Source organism: Pelobates fuscus, chromosome 5 (assembly GCF_036172605.1).
Source record: "Pelobates fuscus isolate aPelFus1 chromosome 5, aPelFus1.pri, whole genome shotgun sequence".
NCBI lineage: Eukaryota > Metazoa > Chordata > Amphibia > Anura > Pelobatidae > Pelobates > Pelobates fuscus.
This window is the reverse complement of record NC_086321.1, coordinates 107,540,394-107,559,782: the sequence shown is the minus strand read 5'-3', so window position 1 is coordinate 107,559,782 and position 19,389 is coordinate 107,540,394. Positions and strand designations below refer to the sequence as shown.

The following is a 19,389-nucleotide window of genomic DNA, read 5'->3' as shown; positions in this document are numbered from 1 at the left end:
TATAGAAATTCACTTGCAAACGCACAGCTTTTCTGAACAAAAGCTATCTTCTGAAACATCAACCCATATTTTTTTAGCTGTTGGATATGTAACCAGCATGGTGCTGACAGACGGCTACTGAGTAAATTCCACACTTACCTCTTCTTAGACTCCAATTCTTGGCATGATGATTATTTGCCAAAAACGCATACACTTTTCATGAAAAAGTTGTTTTATTCTGTAGAGATATACAGAGATATTTTCATTTGCACGATTCATTTGGAAGAAGCAATTCTCAAGTCATTTTCCCACAGGTCACCAACCAGCAAAGGTCTTGTCTACATTAAAAGTCTCTATAATGTTCCCCAGTTGTCTGTTACCATTACAGAAGTTATAATGGTTCTTATGCACATGCTATGAGTTATACTGCCGCATGCCGATTCACTGCCAGGGCAGAACTGTTCTCCATTTAAGACCACATACAGTTTTACAAAAAACAAACTATGCGGTTGCAAACCTTCTTGCATTGTGCCTGTGAATAATTTTAATGTGAGTCAAATAAAAGGTACCACAGACTATAAATAATTCAGTTTTCACTTGGACAATTAAGACTAACAAGCAGACTACGACAGAAGCAAGGGGTTCACCAAGAAACGTGGGACAACTTGCCAAATAATAAAATAACATTTTATTGTATATTATATGCCTTTTGTGCCTTGGTAATAATCAGACACCAGGCTAATATTTAACAAGTTAGCAGTATAAAAATAGTGAACAGAACTACAGCATTCTCTGAGCATAAAGAAATAGACTTTTTACAATGAGCGCATGTTACTGTACAAAAGCTCGCACAGCAACGTCTGGCAAGGTAGCAAAGAAAATCCTGGTAGGCCCCAAACCTTCCTTGGAATATCAGAAACAAGGGAGCGCTATAGAAATTTTCTACTTATGCTTTTGTTGTTGTGTTACTTATCTCATACAAATACAGATTATTACAATTTTATATCATTATAGAGAGTGTTCAAAGAGTCGGCACATGTGTTCTCCTAAAGCAATACCGGTAAGCAGGGCAACAGTTGCTTCTCCCATTGGTTGCATGGACTTGAGACCATTGACCTAACCTACCAAGCAGCAGTATGAGAAAAGAACTACAAAGAAAAACATTTGTAGTGCTCAAGTCCTCAAATGTAAGGTTCCATTTTTTCTTTTTTACATATTTTATGTACACACATATATACACACAAACACAGTGTTTACATCAACACTTCAAGCATCATAGCACTATATCCTCTACAGTGCGCTGTAGAGGTTATAGTGCCAGAAGTGCCCTGACACTCCCCATTCTAACTTTAATAATTTTAGAGTGACCTAGGGTTGCCACCTGGCCGGTATTTGACAGGCACAGTCAGTATTTGTGACTCCCCGGACTGTGCCGATATTGCAAAAATACCGACAATACAAATGCCAGTATCTTTCTATATAGACTGTGATTATGTTCTGGAATACTTGCGCTGACCAGAAGGGTGCGCTGTGTGTTGGGAGAGGAAGGGATAGGAAGTTAAAGTATGTCCATGCCTCTCACTACTGACTGAATCCTCGAGGGAGATGCACTGTCGGACACCTCTCCATTACAGCTAGGAGGGCGGAAGCTCTCTGTCTTAGCTAAGCCCAGAGGTCCAGGTCTTAGCTCATGGGCTGAGAACACGCAGCTGTCGCTTTCACATTTTAGACTATCTTTAAAAAATATTCCTTTGATTGGATTTAAATTGTTTATTTGTTTTTAATACATTTATTTGTTCAGTCGTATAGGGACACTATAGGCACCCAAAACACTTCAGCTCATTGAAGTGGTCTAGATGCAATGACCTTGCCCCCTAAAACCTGCAATGTTTCTGAGAAACTTACTGCAATAATAACCTTACAGTTTAACCCCTTAAGGACCAAACTTCTGGAATAAAAGGGAATCATGACATGTCACACATGTCATGTGTCCTTAAGGGGTTAAAGACTGCCTCTAGTGCCTGTCAATCAAACAGCCACTAGAGGCACTAGAGTGATAGTGCTAGGAATACAACTGTGTATTCCTAGCACTATAGAATCCATATAAGGACCATTGTCAGACCACGTCATCAACCATCAGCACAACTCTGTGCTTAAAGTCTCAGTATTCCATACTTAATTACCCTGAAGAGCTAAAAAAATGTCTAATACTCAGTGAGTGCTATATTTAATATAAGAGGGCCAGGTTTGTTCAGGTAACATACATTGACAATCCTCATTAAAATGACTTTTCAAATTGATTTTGTATGGAACACCCACATTCTATTCTGATATTCAGAAAAAGTGGTTCTTAATAAATTGTATACCCAAAACAAAGATGTTATTTTGGTGTTTGATTCTTTAAATTGTGCTATCACATACACTAATGTATGCTCTAACGAAACAACATAACATATCATCAATACATAGTGCAAGCAGAAATTCTAGCAAATGCCTTGCTTATTAAATAATTCTAAATAAAAATATGGTCCATAACCTCACCTGTCAATCTTATTTATTGCATACTGTGCTATGTTGTGCTAAGGGGCTATGAGAACTGATTGATAACCTAGAGTAGGAGAACCATCGAAGTAGTTATTTAATTCTCTTTCCCTGGAATTACAGTGAAAGCACTGTATGTGCTGAGTTTATACCTCTGGTGATTGTGTCTCTGGCTTTGTCTCAAAAATATAGAAACCGAGTGAAACACATCACACCAGTAAGGTGAAGATGTGCTTGAATTGAAGCCAGCATGTGTGCCAAAAAGACCAGCTGAGTAGGAAGGGGTGGGGGGTAGAAGGGCAAAGAATGTACTATTTCATTTATCTTGATGACAAATTAATTGCTTAAAGCAAAACTGTCACTTCATTTAAACATCCTAGTAAATGACATAAAAGAGCTATAATTGCGAGTTAAGAATAATTTGCTGTATGAGAGCATGCAGCAAAGGAGCATGGTATACCGCAATATTGTATGCTAAGTTGATTTGCATGGTACTCTCTAGATGTGAATTAAAAAATAAAAATGACTGAAAGGATACTATACGCACCAAAACAACTTTGGCTTATTGAAGCAGTTTGAGTTTATAGATAATTCCTCACAGCTTAGTTCTCTGCCATTTTGGAGTTAACTCACTTTTCTTTCTGTTTATGTAGCAGTAGCCACGGCTCCAATGGCTAACAGGAGATAGGACATATCTTAATTGGAAATGAATTAAACAGAATGCACAATAAAGGAAGTATAAACATTAGATCTCTCTTTACAAGAAATGTGTAGGGAGGCTGCAGGAAAGTGTGGCTAGGGCTGCATAAACAAAGTGATTTAACCCCTTAAGGACACATGACGTGTGTGACACGTCATGATTCCCTTTTATTCCAGAAGTTTGGTCCTTAAGGGGTTAAAGGGACACTATAGTCACCCAGACCACTTCAGCTCAATGAAGTGGTCTGGGTGCCAGGTCCCTCAGGTTTTAACCCTTCACATGTAAACATAACAGTTTCAGAGAAACTGCTATGTTTACATTAGGGGATAAGCCAGCCTCTAGTGGCTGTCTTCCGGACAGCCACTAGAGGCACATCTGCGACGCTGTTGGCGAATTTCGCCTCCATCACGCAGAGCATCCATAGTAAAGCATTGAGAAATGCTTTACTATGGACACTTTGAATGCGCGCGCGACACTTGCAGCGCATGCGCATTCGGCTCCGCTGACGTCGGGCGGGGGAGCTGACGTCGGACGGGAAGGAGAGGTCACCAGCGCCAAGGGAGCCCGGCGCTGGAATAAGGTAAGTGGCTGAAGGGGTTTTAACCCCTTCAGCACCACGGGAGGGGGACCCTGAGGGTGGGGGCACCCTCAGGGCACTATAATGTCAGGAAAACCGCTTTGTTTTCCTGACACTATAGTGATCCTTTAACTCCTAAATGGCAGATAATTCACCAGTGAGACTGCAAAGGCATGATCTATACACCAAAACTGCTTTATTAAGCTGAAGTTGTTTTGGAGCCTGTAGTGTCTCTTTAAGAATAATAAAAAAAAATGCATCACACAACTAATTGTAAATGACCTACTGAGTTATGCAGAAATCAAATAAAGAGGTGTTAAACTTTAAGTGAATATGTCACGGCAGATTCACTTCATACAAACATAAATCAATGCACATTAACCCTTACCCTATGCTAACACTACAATTAGCTCATACTGATAACAGACACTAACCATTAATCCCTACACTACTTTAAATCTTACACTAATATCAAAAGATACACAATGGGAAGCATGTATCAGTGGAGAATAATGCCATCTCAGCGTTCTAGCGACAATGAAAAAAAACCTGACCTTCTCTGAAATAGCAGTTCCCTCCACCCAAGAGTATTGAGTGCACACTAGTTTGAAGCTGTGCTCCTCACTTTAGTTATAAAACATTTGATAAAATATGTACTACAATAGCTATTTTTGTTAATACTCTAATTCACATGAGATCAGTCAGAGTTAGTCTTTACATTAATATAACAGAAACTGTATTTTTTTAATAAACTGTTCTTCACTCCTCAGATATAGGCCTTTCCGGAATCACTACTGTTTGACCCGTGCATATCTGAGTTTTTCTTGCATTCGTACAACAGAAAGAACTCAAGGATCTAATCTTCAAACTCATTTTGTAATTAATTAGCATAAGTAAGTACGGACTTAGACTAGAATATCCAGAGCACAGGACAATGAGTATTGTTGGAGTTAAACACCAGGACACAATATTTTTTAAAAGACAAACTAAAACAAAATGGGAGATCCAAAGTAGTGTGACCAAAAGCATTAAAATTATTATTAGTTTTGATGCTCTCAAAACCTCTGTCTCGGAGGCATCATGCCCAATCCAGATGTTCCCATAAGTAGCCTTTTTCTGCTCTCGAAAAAGGAGCACTATGCGAAAACTGACCATGACCAATATCAGCAGGGGAAGAAGATTTATAATGACCATAAATATTTTATCATAGTACAATTCCACCTGAGAGTCTCTGAACACAACTGTGCATTGCTCATAGCGAAAACTGTGATGAAGGTAGGAAGAAGAGGAAGAATTTGATAAAGTTAGAGATTCTATAGTCTCTCCAAAGACCAGATATGGACAACAAACTGCGATTCCAGCAATCCAAAGAGTGACCACAGCAATCAGGTGATGTTTCCTCCACTTTCCATTTGGAGATGCACGCAATGGATGGACCACGCGATTGAGCTTTACACAGTAGAACATGGCCATGTAAAGAGTAAACCAAATTTCCAGAGTGGTGGTCAATGACGCAGTGAACAACCCAATTTTACAACTAGTGGATTGTGCAGAAATCCTAGCACTGAATACTATATTTATAGTGTTGACTACCAGGTTTTTGAGCAGATGGATTATCGCAAGACTGAAAATTAGAGCAAAGGATGTTGGCAGGCGTCTTGTAATGCATCTCCAGGTGCAATAAATCAAAATGGCATTTCCTACTATGCTAACAAAGATTAAGATACAGCAGGCAATTATTTCAATGATGTTTGCTGAAAGCTTCATTTTGATCTTCCCAGCAGCTTCCAAATGTATTCTGTCACTTCTCAAGCGTTAAGTGGCATGTAACAAAACCTCCATTTGTGGGCACGTTAAAAGATGTGAAAAGCGGAGACAGAAAAAATCATCTTTGAAGCCAAAGAAAAAATGGATTATGCTGCGTGCTGAGAAAGAGCATAATGCACAGTTGTAATAGAGGTAATGTGCTATTATCAAGGGACCAAATGGTGGAAAAGAAAAACACATGTATACCTGGTAATTAAATCACCTAGAAACACGGTAACATGGTACGGCGGCATATACCAAATGCTCATGGGAATTCTACTGCAATACACAATCTGGACTATAAAACAAATAGACACATGAATGCAAACCAGTAATTGAATATTTATAATTTTTGAAGGTTTCTTAGTACACATCTCACATTCTATAGACCTTCCTATGAGTTTGTGCAAGTCCTACGTGAAGAGTGGACTAATTTACAGAGTAATACATCTCAAAACAAGTCACTTTTGTGTTTCTATTTGAAGGATATACTTGTTACAGGCACGGATTCCAAATTCAAGATTTAAGAATGAAAGCATTATTTTTTATTTCCAGAATTGGTCCAGAACAAGAGGACCTGGTCTTTCTCCTCTGAATAACTGAAATACCACTGCATGGGTGGGCAACCTTAGAAGCACACTCAAGATACAAACACAACTATTATGCATTTTATATCTTTTGGTTAAAATAATCAAAAGTATTTCGCTAATATTTCTGTATTTAGCTCAATTTTCTATAGTTTTACATAAAGAAAAATATGTTTTTGAAGTATTCTGCATCTTAACCCTGCTTGCTGAATCCTACTTAGTTTCTAAAAAGCTCCTTTTATGCCAGTAACTGCATTTATGCACAGTTTCTCCAATAATATATTTAAACATGTTATCGTGAAGCACAGCAAAGATTCCTGGGAATCACAGCTCAGCTAACAATATTCAAAATTAGAAAGCTGATAATTGAACTACAGGCCCCACAGACCCTTGCTCTAAGAAGAACTGAGGCTAAGTGCAGAGAACTTTGACATTTTTTATTTGATGCCGCCCCCTACACATTGTAACTATGGTGCTTGGAGTTTTCATTTAATGTTTAGACTGATTTCTCAGAGTCATCTCATGAGGCCACAAGCATAACTGTTTCTGTTTTACACAGTTACTTATGAGGACCATATAAGGGGGTTCTTATTTTATTTTCAAAGAAACCAAATAGAACTGGTCATGCCCTATTTGTAAAAGTACTATAATACTAGCAAAGCATTTCCCACCCTTGTCAGGAAAGTTAGACAATCTCTGGATGTGCCATTCAATCGATTCATCACCCATACCTGTAAACACACACCCTGCGTTATCTCCACAGAGCATCGGTAGACACTATAAAAAAAAAAATACAATTTGCTTTTCTGCTCTTCAAGAATTACAAGTTTTAACATTTAATTGAAAATATATATTTTTTACTTTTACAATAAAATTGAATTATTGGGGAACTTATCGACGATCCAGAAATACATTTTATTCATTTTAGTCTCCTTATTAATGTCATCATTTAAATTATGTTAACAAAATTAATAATGAAAAAGAGAGAAAGCCAGACGTCAAATCATTCATAATAGCATATTCCAGACTCCAGACGCTGCAAATGGTTCAGGAACTGTACTTTGAAATATAAACTCTAAGGAGTTTCGTATCATGCAATTAGTGTCTAGATTCATAGTTTAAAGATTTTTTAGGAATCCTTTTTTTCCCTAAAAATATTTTTTAAGTATTTTAAATGCTTCTATGTCCCTATTAAAAAAAATATATTCTCTTTCCAGGACACTTCAGTTGAAATAAACAGATTAAGCAAAATTGAATCCCAGATATATGTGGTCATATAAAACACCAAGTATTGACATACAAAGAAGTGTTGACAGAGACAAGAGGTGAATAGGGTCCTGCTCAAACGTGTTCACAATCTATTGAATTTGCTGAACCAAAAACTGCCATAACCTACTGTGCTATACAATCTCCTGCAGGTATCCGGCATAGTAAAACTTCTAAAGCTAATTTATGGAAAACTGTTAAAACTATAAAAATGTTGATCAAATTTACTCCAGCCATAAATGTAATTGTTTTTATTATTGTAATATTTTTACAAATGTAATTTCTCTTTATTTTTGTCCTGTGAACATTTCTAAGCATTTCAATTATTTTGTCTTCCTTACAGGAACCAAAAATGTCTTTGGAAGTTGGCTTATGGGATAGGATCATAATTCACACACATCAGAATTTGAAGCCCCTGACTGGTCTTTTAGAGGCCCTCTATTCCTGATTGGAATTGTGGTAGTAGAGCTGGTAGAAAGTACTTGTAAGGAGACTATCTTATTTTTTTGTAGTTTTGTTTATTTATAATTTATTTAATGAATTAAAAATCGATAATTCCTGGGAAAAAGTATCCCTTTGATATTATCCCTATTTTAAAATAATTTCTGGCTTCAATATAGGCCTTGTATAAATTGACATTTTCTGACCTGAACTGTTCACTACACTGTGAAACCATCTTTAAGAGGGGATTTGAAGATTTTCAACAAGTTTAAATTCATAAAGGGGAAAAAAAACTCACTTTCAGAATCAACAATGTATTCGTGTGGGTACGACTGCTTGCTTTCAATATAATAATAACAATGTCTAATTATTTATCGTGAAATTTATCGTATTTATCGTACACTTAGCTTTCTAAAGGCTAGCTTAAAAATGTCTGAAATTTGAATGGAAAGGATATCACTGACAGCTTTTGATGCAAATTGGAGATGACTTCCAGACATCCCATTGTGCAAACAGACTTATATAGGGTTATTCACTGAAGTGACAATTAATAGTGAATTCAAAGTGAATTTCAAAATTAAGGTCAAAATAGCCAATGTGAACAAAAAATTCTAAGTTAGCTATTCTTCCAGTTCAGCTTCTTGGCCTTATATCTGAAATTCAATATCTCTGATAGAATTACCAATATGCTGGCTGCTTCGTCCTTTTTTTTTATCTCTTCTCTGTGATTTCTCTTTTCTTCTTCTACTATACTCCTTTGAATCAATATGAGGGAAGTAGGGAATTCATGGTGAGAGCCAAGCCGATACTGTGATGGATCAACCTGGCTTAGCAGTGAAAACCAGCTTCTCCTGCCATAGTAAGCTGTCAAAATGTGCTAATATAGTTTCACTACTTACCCTGGGATAACTACGCACCTGGACACTCCTACCACTATAACCTTTAGAGCAGCAGTGGTTATGGTGTTTGTAATGTTCCTTTAAAACCTTACACCACTTTATTATTGCTGGATTACACTGTTGAAGACGCATGACCTGTAAACCGTTCTGTTGTTTCTGTGTTGCAACATTAACTTTACTAAAAATATAGCTGCCAAAGCAAGGTCTTAGAATATTTTTCTATGTCAAATGGCATATTTAATATTTTTAGTATTTGGTACAATGAAACTAGAAAAACAAATATTCATAGCTGTAAGTTTGTTAGCTCTAGTTGATTAATGTTACAGTGGGAATTTGAACAACCGATCCTGTTTAAAATTACAAAATATAAACCTGTCAGTCGTGATCAGTAGATGCAACTTCGTAACTTCCATCAACTAAATGATGTCACGAGATGGGCGCGTGGGATAAAGAATATAAAAACAAAAATGTATAAAGTCTGCATCGTGTCATAAAGATGTTTTTTTCTAAAACAGTATGTATATATGTTTATGTGATGAGTGCCCTATAAAAAATACATTAGTAGAATATACTTAAAGATTAGAAGCTTTATTGATGCTTCCCTAGGAAGAATTTACAAAATGAAAAGAACTTTAGTCATAAAAACGTTGAGGAAAACCCAATACTAAAATGTGACTTTATAGAGAATTTTAGGGATATCATTGTCTGCTAGTAAAATAAACCTTCTCCCCGAGACTTGCACGAAACATTTGCTTTTCAAACTCACGGGCAATTTATTCCCGAAATGTGATACTTTGGAGCAAAATGTTCACATCAATATCCAGTAATTAATGTGGTGAAAATTATTGCATCAGAACATTTCTACATCAAATAAGGCAATAAAATAATGAAACTGTTCTATTCAATGTATCTCCCGTGGATTTATTCTAAGTGTATAATGGAAGCGTGAGAATTCGGGCAGACGTATGTGCTTCTGGTTTTCACGTCAACTGACATTTCCTGAAAATGATAATTATAATTACTCACAGAGGTTTTCAGGTCAGGAAAAGAACAAAGAGAAAAAAAAATCATCTATTTTTCCCCTTTTTTTTCTATTTTTCATTGGGCTTGCAGTCCATGACACGTCTGATTTATGTTATTGAAAGTGCAAGTTCCAAGTGGTGGATCATTTTATCCCCTCTAATATTTATTCAGAGCTATTTTTCTTTTAAAAGTTCAACAGTTCATACAAGTCATTTTTAAGAGTATTTCTTGAGACTGAATAAGCCATGGCAGGACTTTTAATCAGTAGACAATGACAGTCAACTGGTGATTCTTATCCCAGCTCTCCCACGTTAAAAAAAATAACCTGATACAATGTGACCTGTTTTCCTATTTGCTTTCTTTTAATCTTGTACTGTCTATTTACAAACAGGATGGAAACTAAAAATCTATGGCGGTCACAAGATCAAACATTAGAAAACAGGCAGCAATGTCAACAGGTTTTAGCCATATGGTATTTCAAACTCAAAATGAAGACTATGATAATTATAAAATCGTATTAAAGTATCCATTATCATTGTTGTCTACAAGTAGCGTACTGACTCTAAACAGCCGTCAAACATTATTGTCAAGCCATCTGGTTAACTACATTTGTCTCACTTGAGAGGATGCTCCAAGCTCCGTGACCACTTCAACCATTTGACTTGGTTATGGTGCTCAAAGTTTGTAAGTGCAGTCTTTCAGTTTGATAATAAAGAGTTATTATTATTATTATTGACATTTATATAGCGCCATCAGATTCTGCAGCACTTTACAATATTATGAGAAGGGGGATTTAACTATAAATAGGAGTATTACAAGAAATCTTACAGGAACGATAGGTTGAAGAGGACTCTGCTCAAACGAGCTTACAGTCTATAGGAGGTGGGGTATAAAACACATTAGGACAGGAAATAGCAATCAAATAAGGTGGGAGTGAAGCAGAGCTGGATGAGAGAGTAAAGTGCTGCACTTTAGGAGAGAACAAGGTAGAGGTTACTCTGGGAGGCGTTAAAACATTTATCTGCCATAGGTGTTTATTCCCCTCCTGTACGGCCATTAGGCAGCCTGGAACAAGAGTTCAGAGTCCCCTAATGTCAATTCTGTGCATTTATTAGTTTATTGTCAACACGCATAGAATGACATCACTGGAGGAGAATCAAGCTGCAGAGAAAACCTGGCCTCAGCACTGCAACACATATGTTATCTGTTATTTTTTTCTGTCATTTTTTACTATGCCAGTAATGATTACTTTTAACAAAAGCAGTGTTTTATTAATTGTATTTACATTGTATTTCCATAGACTGTAAGCTCGTTTGAGCAGGGTCCTCTTCAACCCTTTGTTTCTGTAAGTTTTCTTGTAATTGTCTTATTTATAGTTAAATCCCCCCTCTAATAATATTGTAAAGCACTACAGAATCTGTTGGCGCTATATAAATCGCAATAATAATAATAATAATAATAATAATAATAATAATTTCTGTTTGTTGTGTTTCTATGGACATGAAAGTTACAAAGCAAACTGAATGCACTACTGATAGCACATCTTACTAAGGTTTTCTCTGCATGAAGTATTGATTTACTTTGAGCAGATTTAACTTGGTTTGACATTATTTTATGTTCACTCGTGCTTACATAGATATTAAAGGGACACTTCAATCAATCTTGTTAATTCCTGGATGTTGTATTGATTTCTGTGCTGGCAATGGAGAATGGAAATGAAAAAAAAAACTATAACAGATGATGGAATAGGTCTTCCATGATGTATGTTTTATTTTTGGCAATCAAAAAAGAAGTGCAACCTTACTATATATGAAAATAGCTAAAGCAAAAGTCTGAAAAACACTCTTTAGTATATCACTGTCTAGCTTCTTAATATAGCAATGTCAAAGCAACACTGTCACTAACCTCCAAAATGAGTATTTCAAAAAGATAAACTCATGGAATCCTCCATAGACCTCGTGCATGTGCGACAATACAACGCTGGTGTGGCCTCCTGGCAGCTCAAAGCCAGCAGGAAGAGCATGGCGGCAGCTGCAAGGGTCAAGTTCGGGTAATTCGCCAACCCGTGCACCATTTGGCCAGAATGCTGTCAGCAAATGCAAACACCCCAGACGGTAACAAAGCTGCTTTAAGATTAAGGATACATCAAAACAATATTTTAGACTGGATGGCTGTATCTGCATAATTACGTTTTAAAACAGAACACTGAACTAACACAGGAACCTACCACAGACTGCCATTATGTGGAATCACTATCAGTTCAGTGGGCAGCGGATCTCCCGTTACCATATGGTGGAAGGCACACTTTCCAACATCTGGTAGGAGAAATCATAACTGTAAAAAGATGTGATCCAGTGATATAATGAGCATTTGTGTAAATGACAGGAGTGCCCAGTAAGTAATAGGATATGTCAGTCAGGCATGCATGCGTTAAGTTTGACAAGTAGCACTGCACGAAAACCCACTGGGTCTGGGATTGTTGGTGGTATGCTGGAAGGATGGGTGATGCTGGAAACAAAAAATGTGTGTGGGCTAGCCCAACAGTGGTCTGGGTTAACCTAAAAGACGTGCAGAAATTATATATTGAATAAAATTTTTATTTTTGTTTTTTTATGTTTCTATTTTAAGCAGAGACAGAATTATTATTAATATATATATTAATATGCTCTACAACTTGCACATCAAACATTAAAGAACAACCATCACTTGGAAACTGAAAAAAACATTGAATAAAACAACATGATTTGTGTTAAACCTTTTGTCATTTAATTTCTTAAAGGGACACTATAGTCACCTGAACAACTTCAGTTTAATGAGGTTGCTCAGGTGAGAACTATATATATACAGAGTTTACATTGAAAGCTAGGAACACCTCCAGTTGCAGTCACTCAGACTGCCACCAGAGGGACTTCCGAGTTGATGGAGGCATTATATGCCTCCATCCACTCAGATTTGCTGTCAGCAGAGCACAGGGCAGCACTGTGCACAGCATCCTGTGATTCAGTATCTCCTCCCTCTGCATGCAGACACTGAACTTTCCTCATAGAGATTCATTGATTCAATTCATCTCTATGAAGAGATGCTGATTGGCCAGGGCTGTGTTTGAATCATGCTGGCTCTGCCCCTGATCTGCCTCTTTGTCAGTCTCAGCCAATCCTATGGGGAAGCATTGTGATTGGATCAGGCTACCACATGTCAGCATACTGCTTATTTTTCTGAGTCTAACAGCATGCAGATTTACAGCTTCTGGCTTGAATACAGTAAGATTTTTACTTTATTTATGGAGGTATAAGGGGCCCGGGGGGGGGGGGGGGGAGGGGTAGATGGTGGTGTTAACACTATAGGGTCAGGAATACATGTTTGTGTTCCTGACCCTACAGTGATCCTTTAATTAATTATTATAAAAGAGATCTCTCTGTTATTTAGCTCTAACCACCCAGACTGACACTAGCACGAAACCACCTTATATGAAGAGATAACCATTTTGCTGCAATCAGTAGGAGAGATACAGGTACAATAAATTCCTGAGTATTTTCTGCTATTTATTTCTCTTAAAACGCTGCCTAGTGATCTAAATAATCTCTTCTTCACATCCAAGTATTGACACTATGGTGCATTGTTAGGGCCTGGAAATCACCTACATTTACCCCCACCCCCCATTGATGCAAGGGGTGCATGGGGTTAATGATAATAGGGTTTGAATTCATGAGAGATATGGCAGGATTACACAACGTCTCAAATGGGTACATATGGCGTCCTTCTTAGGTTGACTCCAGCATTATATAATCAACATCCCTTCCAAAGTTCTGTGTATGGGGAGCAAACCACCAGAGGGGCAACCAACAGGCGTTGACCCACAGAGAGGTGGTATGTGGTTGAGCCGTGCCTGCCTGTTGTTAGAGTTTGTTTAACTTACTATGTTTTTTTTTTGTTTGCCTGTGTTTTATTTTGAATACTTGTATTTTATTTATGTGTACCATTAGTTTATACAAATTGACAATGAGCACAGGCAGCACACCATACAGCTTGGCAATATCCATGTTTTTCTGTTATACGTTGCTGGTGGGAAATGTCTGTGGCATAGGAGTATAGCACATGCACAAACATTACTCTTAACTTAACAAAATTAACTACATGTTTAAAAAAACAAATATATATATATATATAGAGAGAGAGAGAGAGAGAGAGATTGTAGCTGTATTAGTCCTGTGATGTAGATGTAAAGAACAGATACAATTTGTATCTTGTAATACCTTTTTTATTGGACTAAGATTTTTTTTAATGACAAGCTTTCGGGAGAACCTCCCTTTCTCAAGTCCGAAGCATTTCTGATTCTGAATTCATACAATACACAAGATCCAGCGCATTCACTCATTCATTGAACAGCAACTTCAAAGCTCATAGATTTTTTTATTCATTTTTTTTTTAATAACACCTAATCAAGGCAAAATATAACTATAACAATTGACGCCACAATCATATTCAGTCCAACCACAGCCAGAGCACAAATTGGAGTGGAGAAAGAGAAACATTGGGGGAGACTTGTGAAAGTGTTTATTTTTTTATCTCTATTCTATTTGTATTTAATAAAATGGTCTGTTTTTCATTAATAAATTCTGACATTTTTCCCAATATATATTTCTGAAATACACATTTTAAAAAAGACAGCTACATGTAGAGTGACCAAAAAAAACAGGAAAACTGAAACAGAACACTTTTATGGCAGATAACTCATTAACTTGATAACTTGCTTTGCCAAAAAATTGTGGACATTCAAAAATGAGAGCTAGGGATCAAAAGATGCAGCAAATAAAAAACTCTTGTCAAAGATTAATTAATTGTGCTTATAGACAAAACTGTCTGGTACACTTGGATAAACGTCTCCATTCATATCCCCCAAAGACAGTAGGTATAAGATGTGGATATTCTGGGCAGTCCTGAGAGAGGAAGTCATTCATATCCCCCAAAGACAGTAGGTATAAGATCTGGATGAGTGGGCAGTCCTTGACTTGAGCCATTGGTGATGCCCATAATGGGTAGACCCATTTGTAAAAGGACAAAGCAAATAGGGAGGGCCAGCACTTCACTCAAAATTTGGGTGCAAATCTCCAATGTCTCCTTCCAATTACCTCGTAAACAGTATAAAAAACAATAATGAGCTGCAACACTTCCAACACTTCCAACATTTCCACCCAAACCCAGGATCTTTATCAAGCCTCACCACATGCAGAAAGACATAAATACATAAAATGAAACAAAATGGTGTGGAAAATATACTGAGTTTATCATAAGAAAAGAGACACATCAAAATTCCTGTTCAACTGTTTGGGCTCCAAGGAATCCAAGGTATGGATCCAGAAAGCCTCACTTTTTTTAGTTTGTATGGTGACAGAGCCAATAATTTGCAATTTTAACTGAGAAATTGTGTGTTTGTGCCCCTGTAGAACCGCTGTAGAGATCGCACAGTGACCAGGCCAAGCTCTGAGCCTGGAGCACCTGGATTTTTATTCAAAAGATCAGAATCCTTCATGTTGTATAAATGACCAGGCCAGAGTCAGCTACCATAAGAAAAGAGACACATCACAATTCCTGTTCAAACCTTTGGGCTCCAAGGAATCCAAGGTATGGATCCAGAAAGCCTCACTTTTTGTAAGAGTGTTTGCCTGTCTTGATCTCTAGTTTGTATGGTGACAGAGCAAATAATTTGCCATTTTAAATGAGAAATTGTGTGTTTGTGTTCCAAAAAATGTGCAGGGACTGATTTGTCAATATTTCCCTTACAAATGTCAGAGCGATGCTTAGATAATTGTTCCCACTTGTTAAAGGGGCAGTCCTACCTGGAAAAAGAGGCAGGCCCACCCTCTGAAGAAGCCTGTCTGGCCAGCCCCCTACCTGCAGGTCTGCAGAGAGCGCTACTGAAGCACTCACGGCAAGGTCCTAGTTTCCATGCACAGCACGTCTAATGATGCTTTGGCGCTGTGCTGCCTGAGGACCTGGATGCGGTACACCAGTGAACTAAGTCCAGACAGCAGGACAGGACCTCGAAATTGGGACTGCTGAGTAGCCAGCCCATTAAATATATGTTTCATGCCCTCCACTTAGCATTTTCTCTCCTGCCCACTGACTATTTTTCTCTGGTTATATATGAAGAGGGCTGTAGGGAGATCTCTCTGTTGACTGATATGTACAAAGGCCACGTTTCTAATTACAGAAAATTCTATAACAATGATTATTTAAATAATTATTATTTTTCATCCCTCACAAATACCCAATTTTTAATTATAAAAGATATTTAAGCATAGTAATAAAAATCCTGGGAAGTGACAGTTTGCCTTAATAAAATGTTTTCAACCTACAAACAGGTAGAAAGGAGTAGCAATTCCCACGTTGTGTAGATACGATAATTCGCAGTCACACACATGCTTGCTTACAGGCAGGAGTCAGTGCTGACGTTATCTAGGAAATTCAATAGCGCTGAAAAGGTTCTTTTAATTGAATTTCCAAACGAATGCAATATAAAACTCCAATGCAATTAATTATAAAATAGATTGTGCATATTAAAAGATGTACCTGCTACAAAGCAGTACATTTCCACGTAATCTAATTGGCTGTGACTTGGATACACATCCTGGCAGTAGGCTGAGATGGAAAATGTGATCTGAGTGTGCTGTACTTTATTGACTTCACAAGCTGTGGCTAAGGTTGCGATTTATATCATGTGTACACCACACGCACTTAATGAGAATAAAAGAAAGAGGCCATTTCTCAGCATAATTGAGGTTAATTGCACATTTCTTTTTGTTTGTACAAATATTTTTCAGCTAAATTTGAGGTGTCTGACAAAAAGTTGCCAGGATTTCTCAAGACTACAAGATATAATGAATAATTTTGTTTCAGTTTTTTTACTTGAACCCCTGTAGAGATTACACAGTGACCAGACCAAGCCCTGAGCCTGGAGCACCTGGATTCTTATTCAAAAGTTCAGAATCCTTCATTTTGTATAATCAGAGGATTAGAATACATGACCTTAATCACAGGTTTCAGGGTCTGTAGCCAATTTATTGCATTCTAGGCCCAGACCCAGTCAACTCTAGCTGTGCATTAGGCATGTATCATTTGGATTACACAGCAAGCGATTAAGTACCTCAATATATGTATACAGCTAAAAAGAATTTTCAGACCTCAGAAAAAAAAGCAAAAATCTATTTCACAATAGTCTAACATTGAAATATAGAAACATAGAAAAATAGAATGTGACGGCAGATAAGAACCATTCGGCCCATCTACTCTGCCCAATTTTCTAAATACTTTCATTAGTCCCTGGCCTTATCTTATAGTTAGGATAGCCTTATGCATATCCCACGCATGCTTAAACTCCTTTACTGTGTTAACCTCTACCACTTCAGCTGGAAGGCTATTCCATGCATCCACTACTAGTAATACTTCCTGATATTATTTTTAAACCTTTGACCCTCTAATTTAAGACTATGTCCTCTTGTTGTGGTAGTTTTTCTTCTTTTAAATATAGTCTCCTCCTCTAACTGTCTATTCTCCTCCATTATCATTTATTTTTCATTTGATGAAGACTGGCTTTGTCATCCAGTGTTGTTGGGAAGACTGAGGGAAAGTGCAGCACATGTGCATGTTTTACTATATGTTTTATAGGTTTCGAGGTATTATAACTCATAGCGTGAGTGAACCAGCTGCAAAAAAGCAAACCAAAACCCTACGCTACATTCAGAGGCATTTGAAAATCAGAAATAAATTAGCAACTAATATGATGTTTAATGTATTGAAAGAACATTTGCTGTACTTTTACAAGCACACAAGCTTTAGACTGATTTATTTCATTGTGATTTCCTGCTGTTTTATTCTGGTGCCATCCATGCTTCATACCATAAAAACAAATTATATAAAAATGCAATAATAATGGAAATCAAAAGGAGAATGAATAAAATTCCAATCAAATAAATAAACAAAAACAATCTCAACTAAATTATAAACCCAAATAATTTTGGAATAGAAATATCATTACTTTTGATAAGAATGATACATAATATCCACTTCAGGGGCCAACATTCCTACAGAGTTGACATATAAAGGTGCTTATCACACCAGGTTGCAAAGGACATGATGACATGAGGACATGAGTCAGGCTCTATCTGCTTCAAACTATTTTAAAAATAAACAGCTCGTGATGATATAAAGAATTTGGAAAAATTGCATCTTAGCTAATGATATATCCATCCAGGGTCGACCATGGGGGGAGTAGGAGCAATGAGCCTTTTACCTGCTCTGTCCCAGTTTTTCAAACACTTTCAGGGTTTTTCACTACAGTGAGAATTGTTGTGAATTCAAAACAAATTTCAAATTTTAGTCCACAATAGCTAAACTAAAAGTGTAGCTAGCATGCAGTAATTTTGGCCTTAAATTTGAAATTCACTTCGTACTCGTGACAATTCTCACTGTACTTAATAACCATGTTATAAACTTGCCAAGGCCAAGACTCAAAACTATCACATGAGCTACAAGAATACATCCCCATCCCAAGCTACATGGACAAAACCCAAGGTTAACAACTGCTACCTTAATGGTACTCCCCCTAACAAAATCTCAACATCAGTCTAGGAAATTTGGAAGGAATGCATTTAAAATTATAATGGTTTTGTGACAGTGTTTGTTTTTCTGACCTCTAAAATGGAGCGGAGTTTACAGCACAAATGTCTTTTCCCTCTAAAGTTCAACCAGATGTTGAGAATAAATACTTCGGTGGACTTATTCCTAAAATACTGTATGAATTACTAAATACAGTTCAAAGTCTCTGGGGCTTACTTACAAAGCAGCTGCACACCTTTGGTTTACTCATTTGTTCTCTTCCAAAAAAAATATTGCAATACGCACAAAGACCAAAATGTAAAAATAGTCTGTTTTTTTCCTCCAATTTGGCTGATCTATACATACATATGCGGCAAGACCTTATATTGCTTGTCATGCATGTCTTGCAAAATATACACATACCTTATGAAAAATGGGTCTGCTTGATTGAACAAAATACTATTCTAAAGGCTGCATATGTTTGAGTATAATCTGTACTGAAAAAAAAAACTCCATGTGTGTTTCTAGAAAAAAAGAAGGAAAGACCAGCCAGCTGGCAGCACTGAACGAGCTAAAACAAGCAGGCACCCTCTAAATTAAATTCTAACCTAGAGAAGAGATTACACCCATAGCGTACAATTTGATGCTATGGTGTAGGTGGCCATTTGGATCCCCGATGTGTCTTACACCACCTTCTAAGCTGTATGGTTAATAATGTGGAGAGGACCATACGGCATTCTGTAAAGCAGAAGAAACTCCCAGGCTCTGTTCTATCTTCTCATCATATAAGTAGTAAGGTGAGAGAAAATGCACAATGTAGCTACCAGTCTGCTTCCCCTGCCCTTGTCAAGATAGACAAGGGTATCTTTCCATATCTATTTGTTGAATGGTAACAATGGTAGCCTAGCATATCTCATTGTATTTTCAGTGTCAATGTGCAACTGTCTGTGAAGGCATAATGCTTGTAATTAAACA

General features: G+C 37.1%; 2 protein-coding genes across 2 annotated transcripts in view; both read right to left on the bottom strand.

Moving 5' to 3' along the window:
• SNCAIP (synuclein alpha interacting protein) overlaps positions 1-19,389 on the bottom strand; it is a 219,318-nt gene that overhangs the window by 131,731 nt on the left and 68,198 nt on the right. The window lies entirely within an intron of this gene.
• On the bottom strand, positions 4,557-5,688 carry LOC134612027 (taste receptor type 2 member 1-like). The gene has a single exon (XM_063456411.1). The coding sequence runs from the start codon at positions 5,562-5,564 to the stop codon at positions 4,557-4,559; it is 1,008 nt and encodes a 335-aa protein (XP_063312481.1). The 5' UTR covers positions 5,565-5,688.

Bases quoted from the DNA above. Each gene is read 5' to 3' on its own strand.
- LOC134612027 (XM_063456411.1), bottom strand. From the start codon at position 5,564: ATGAAGCTTTCAGCAAACATCATTGAAATAATTGCCTGCTGTATCTTA.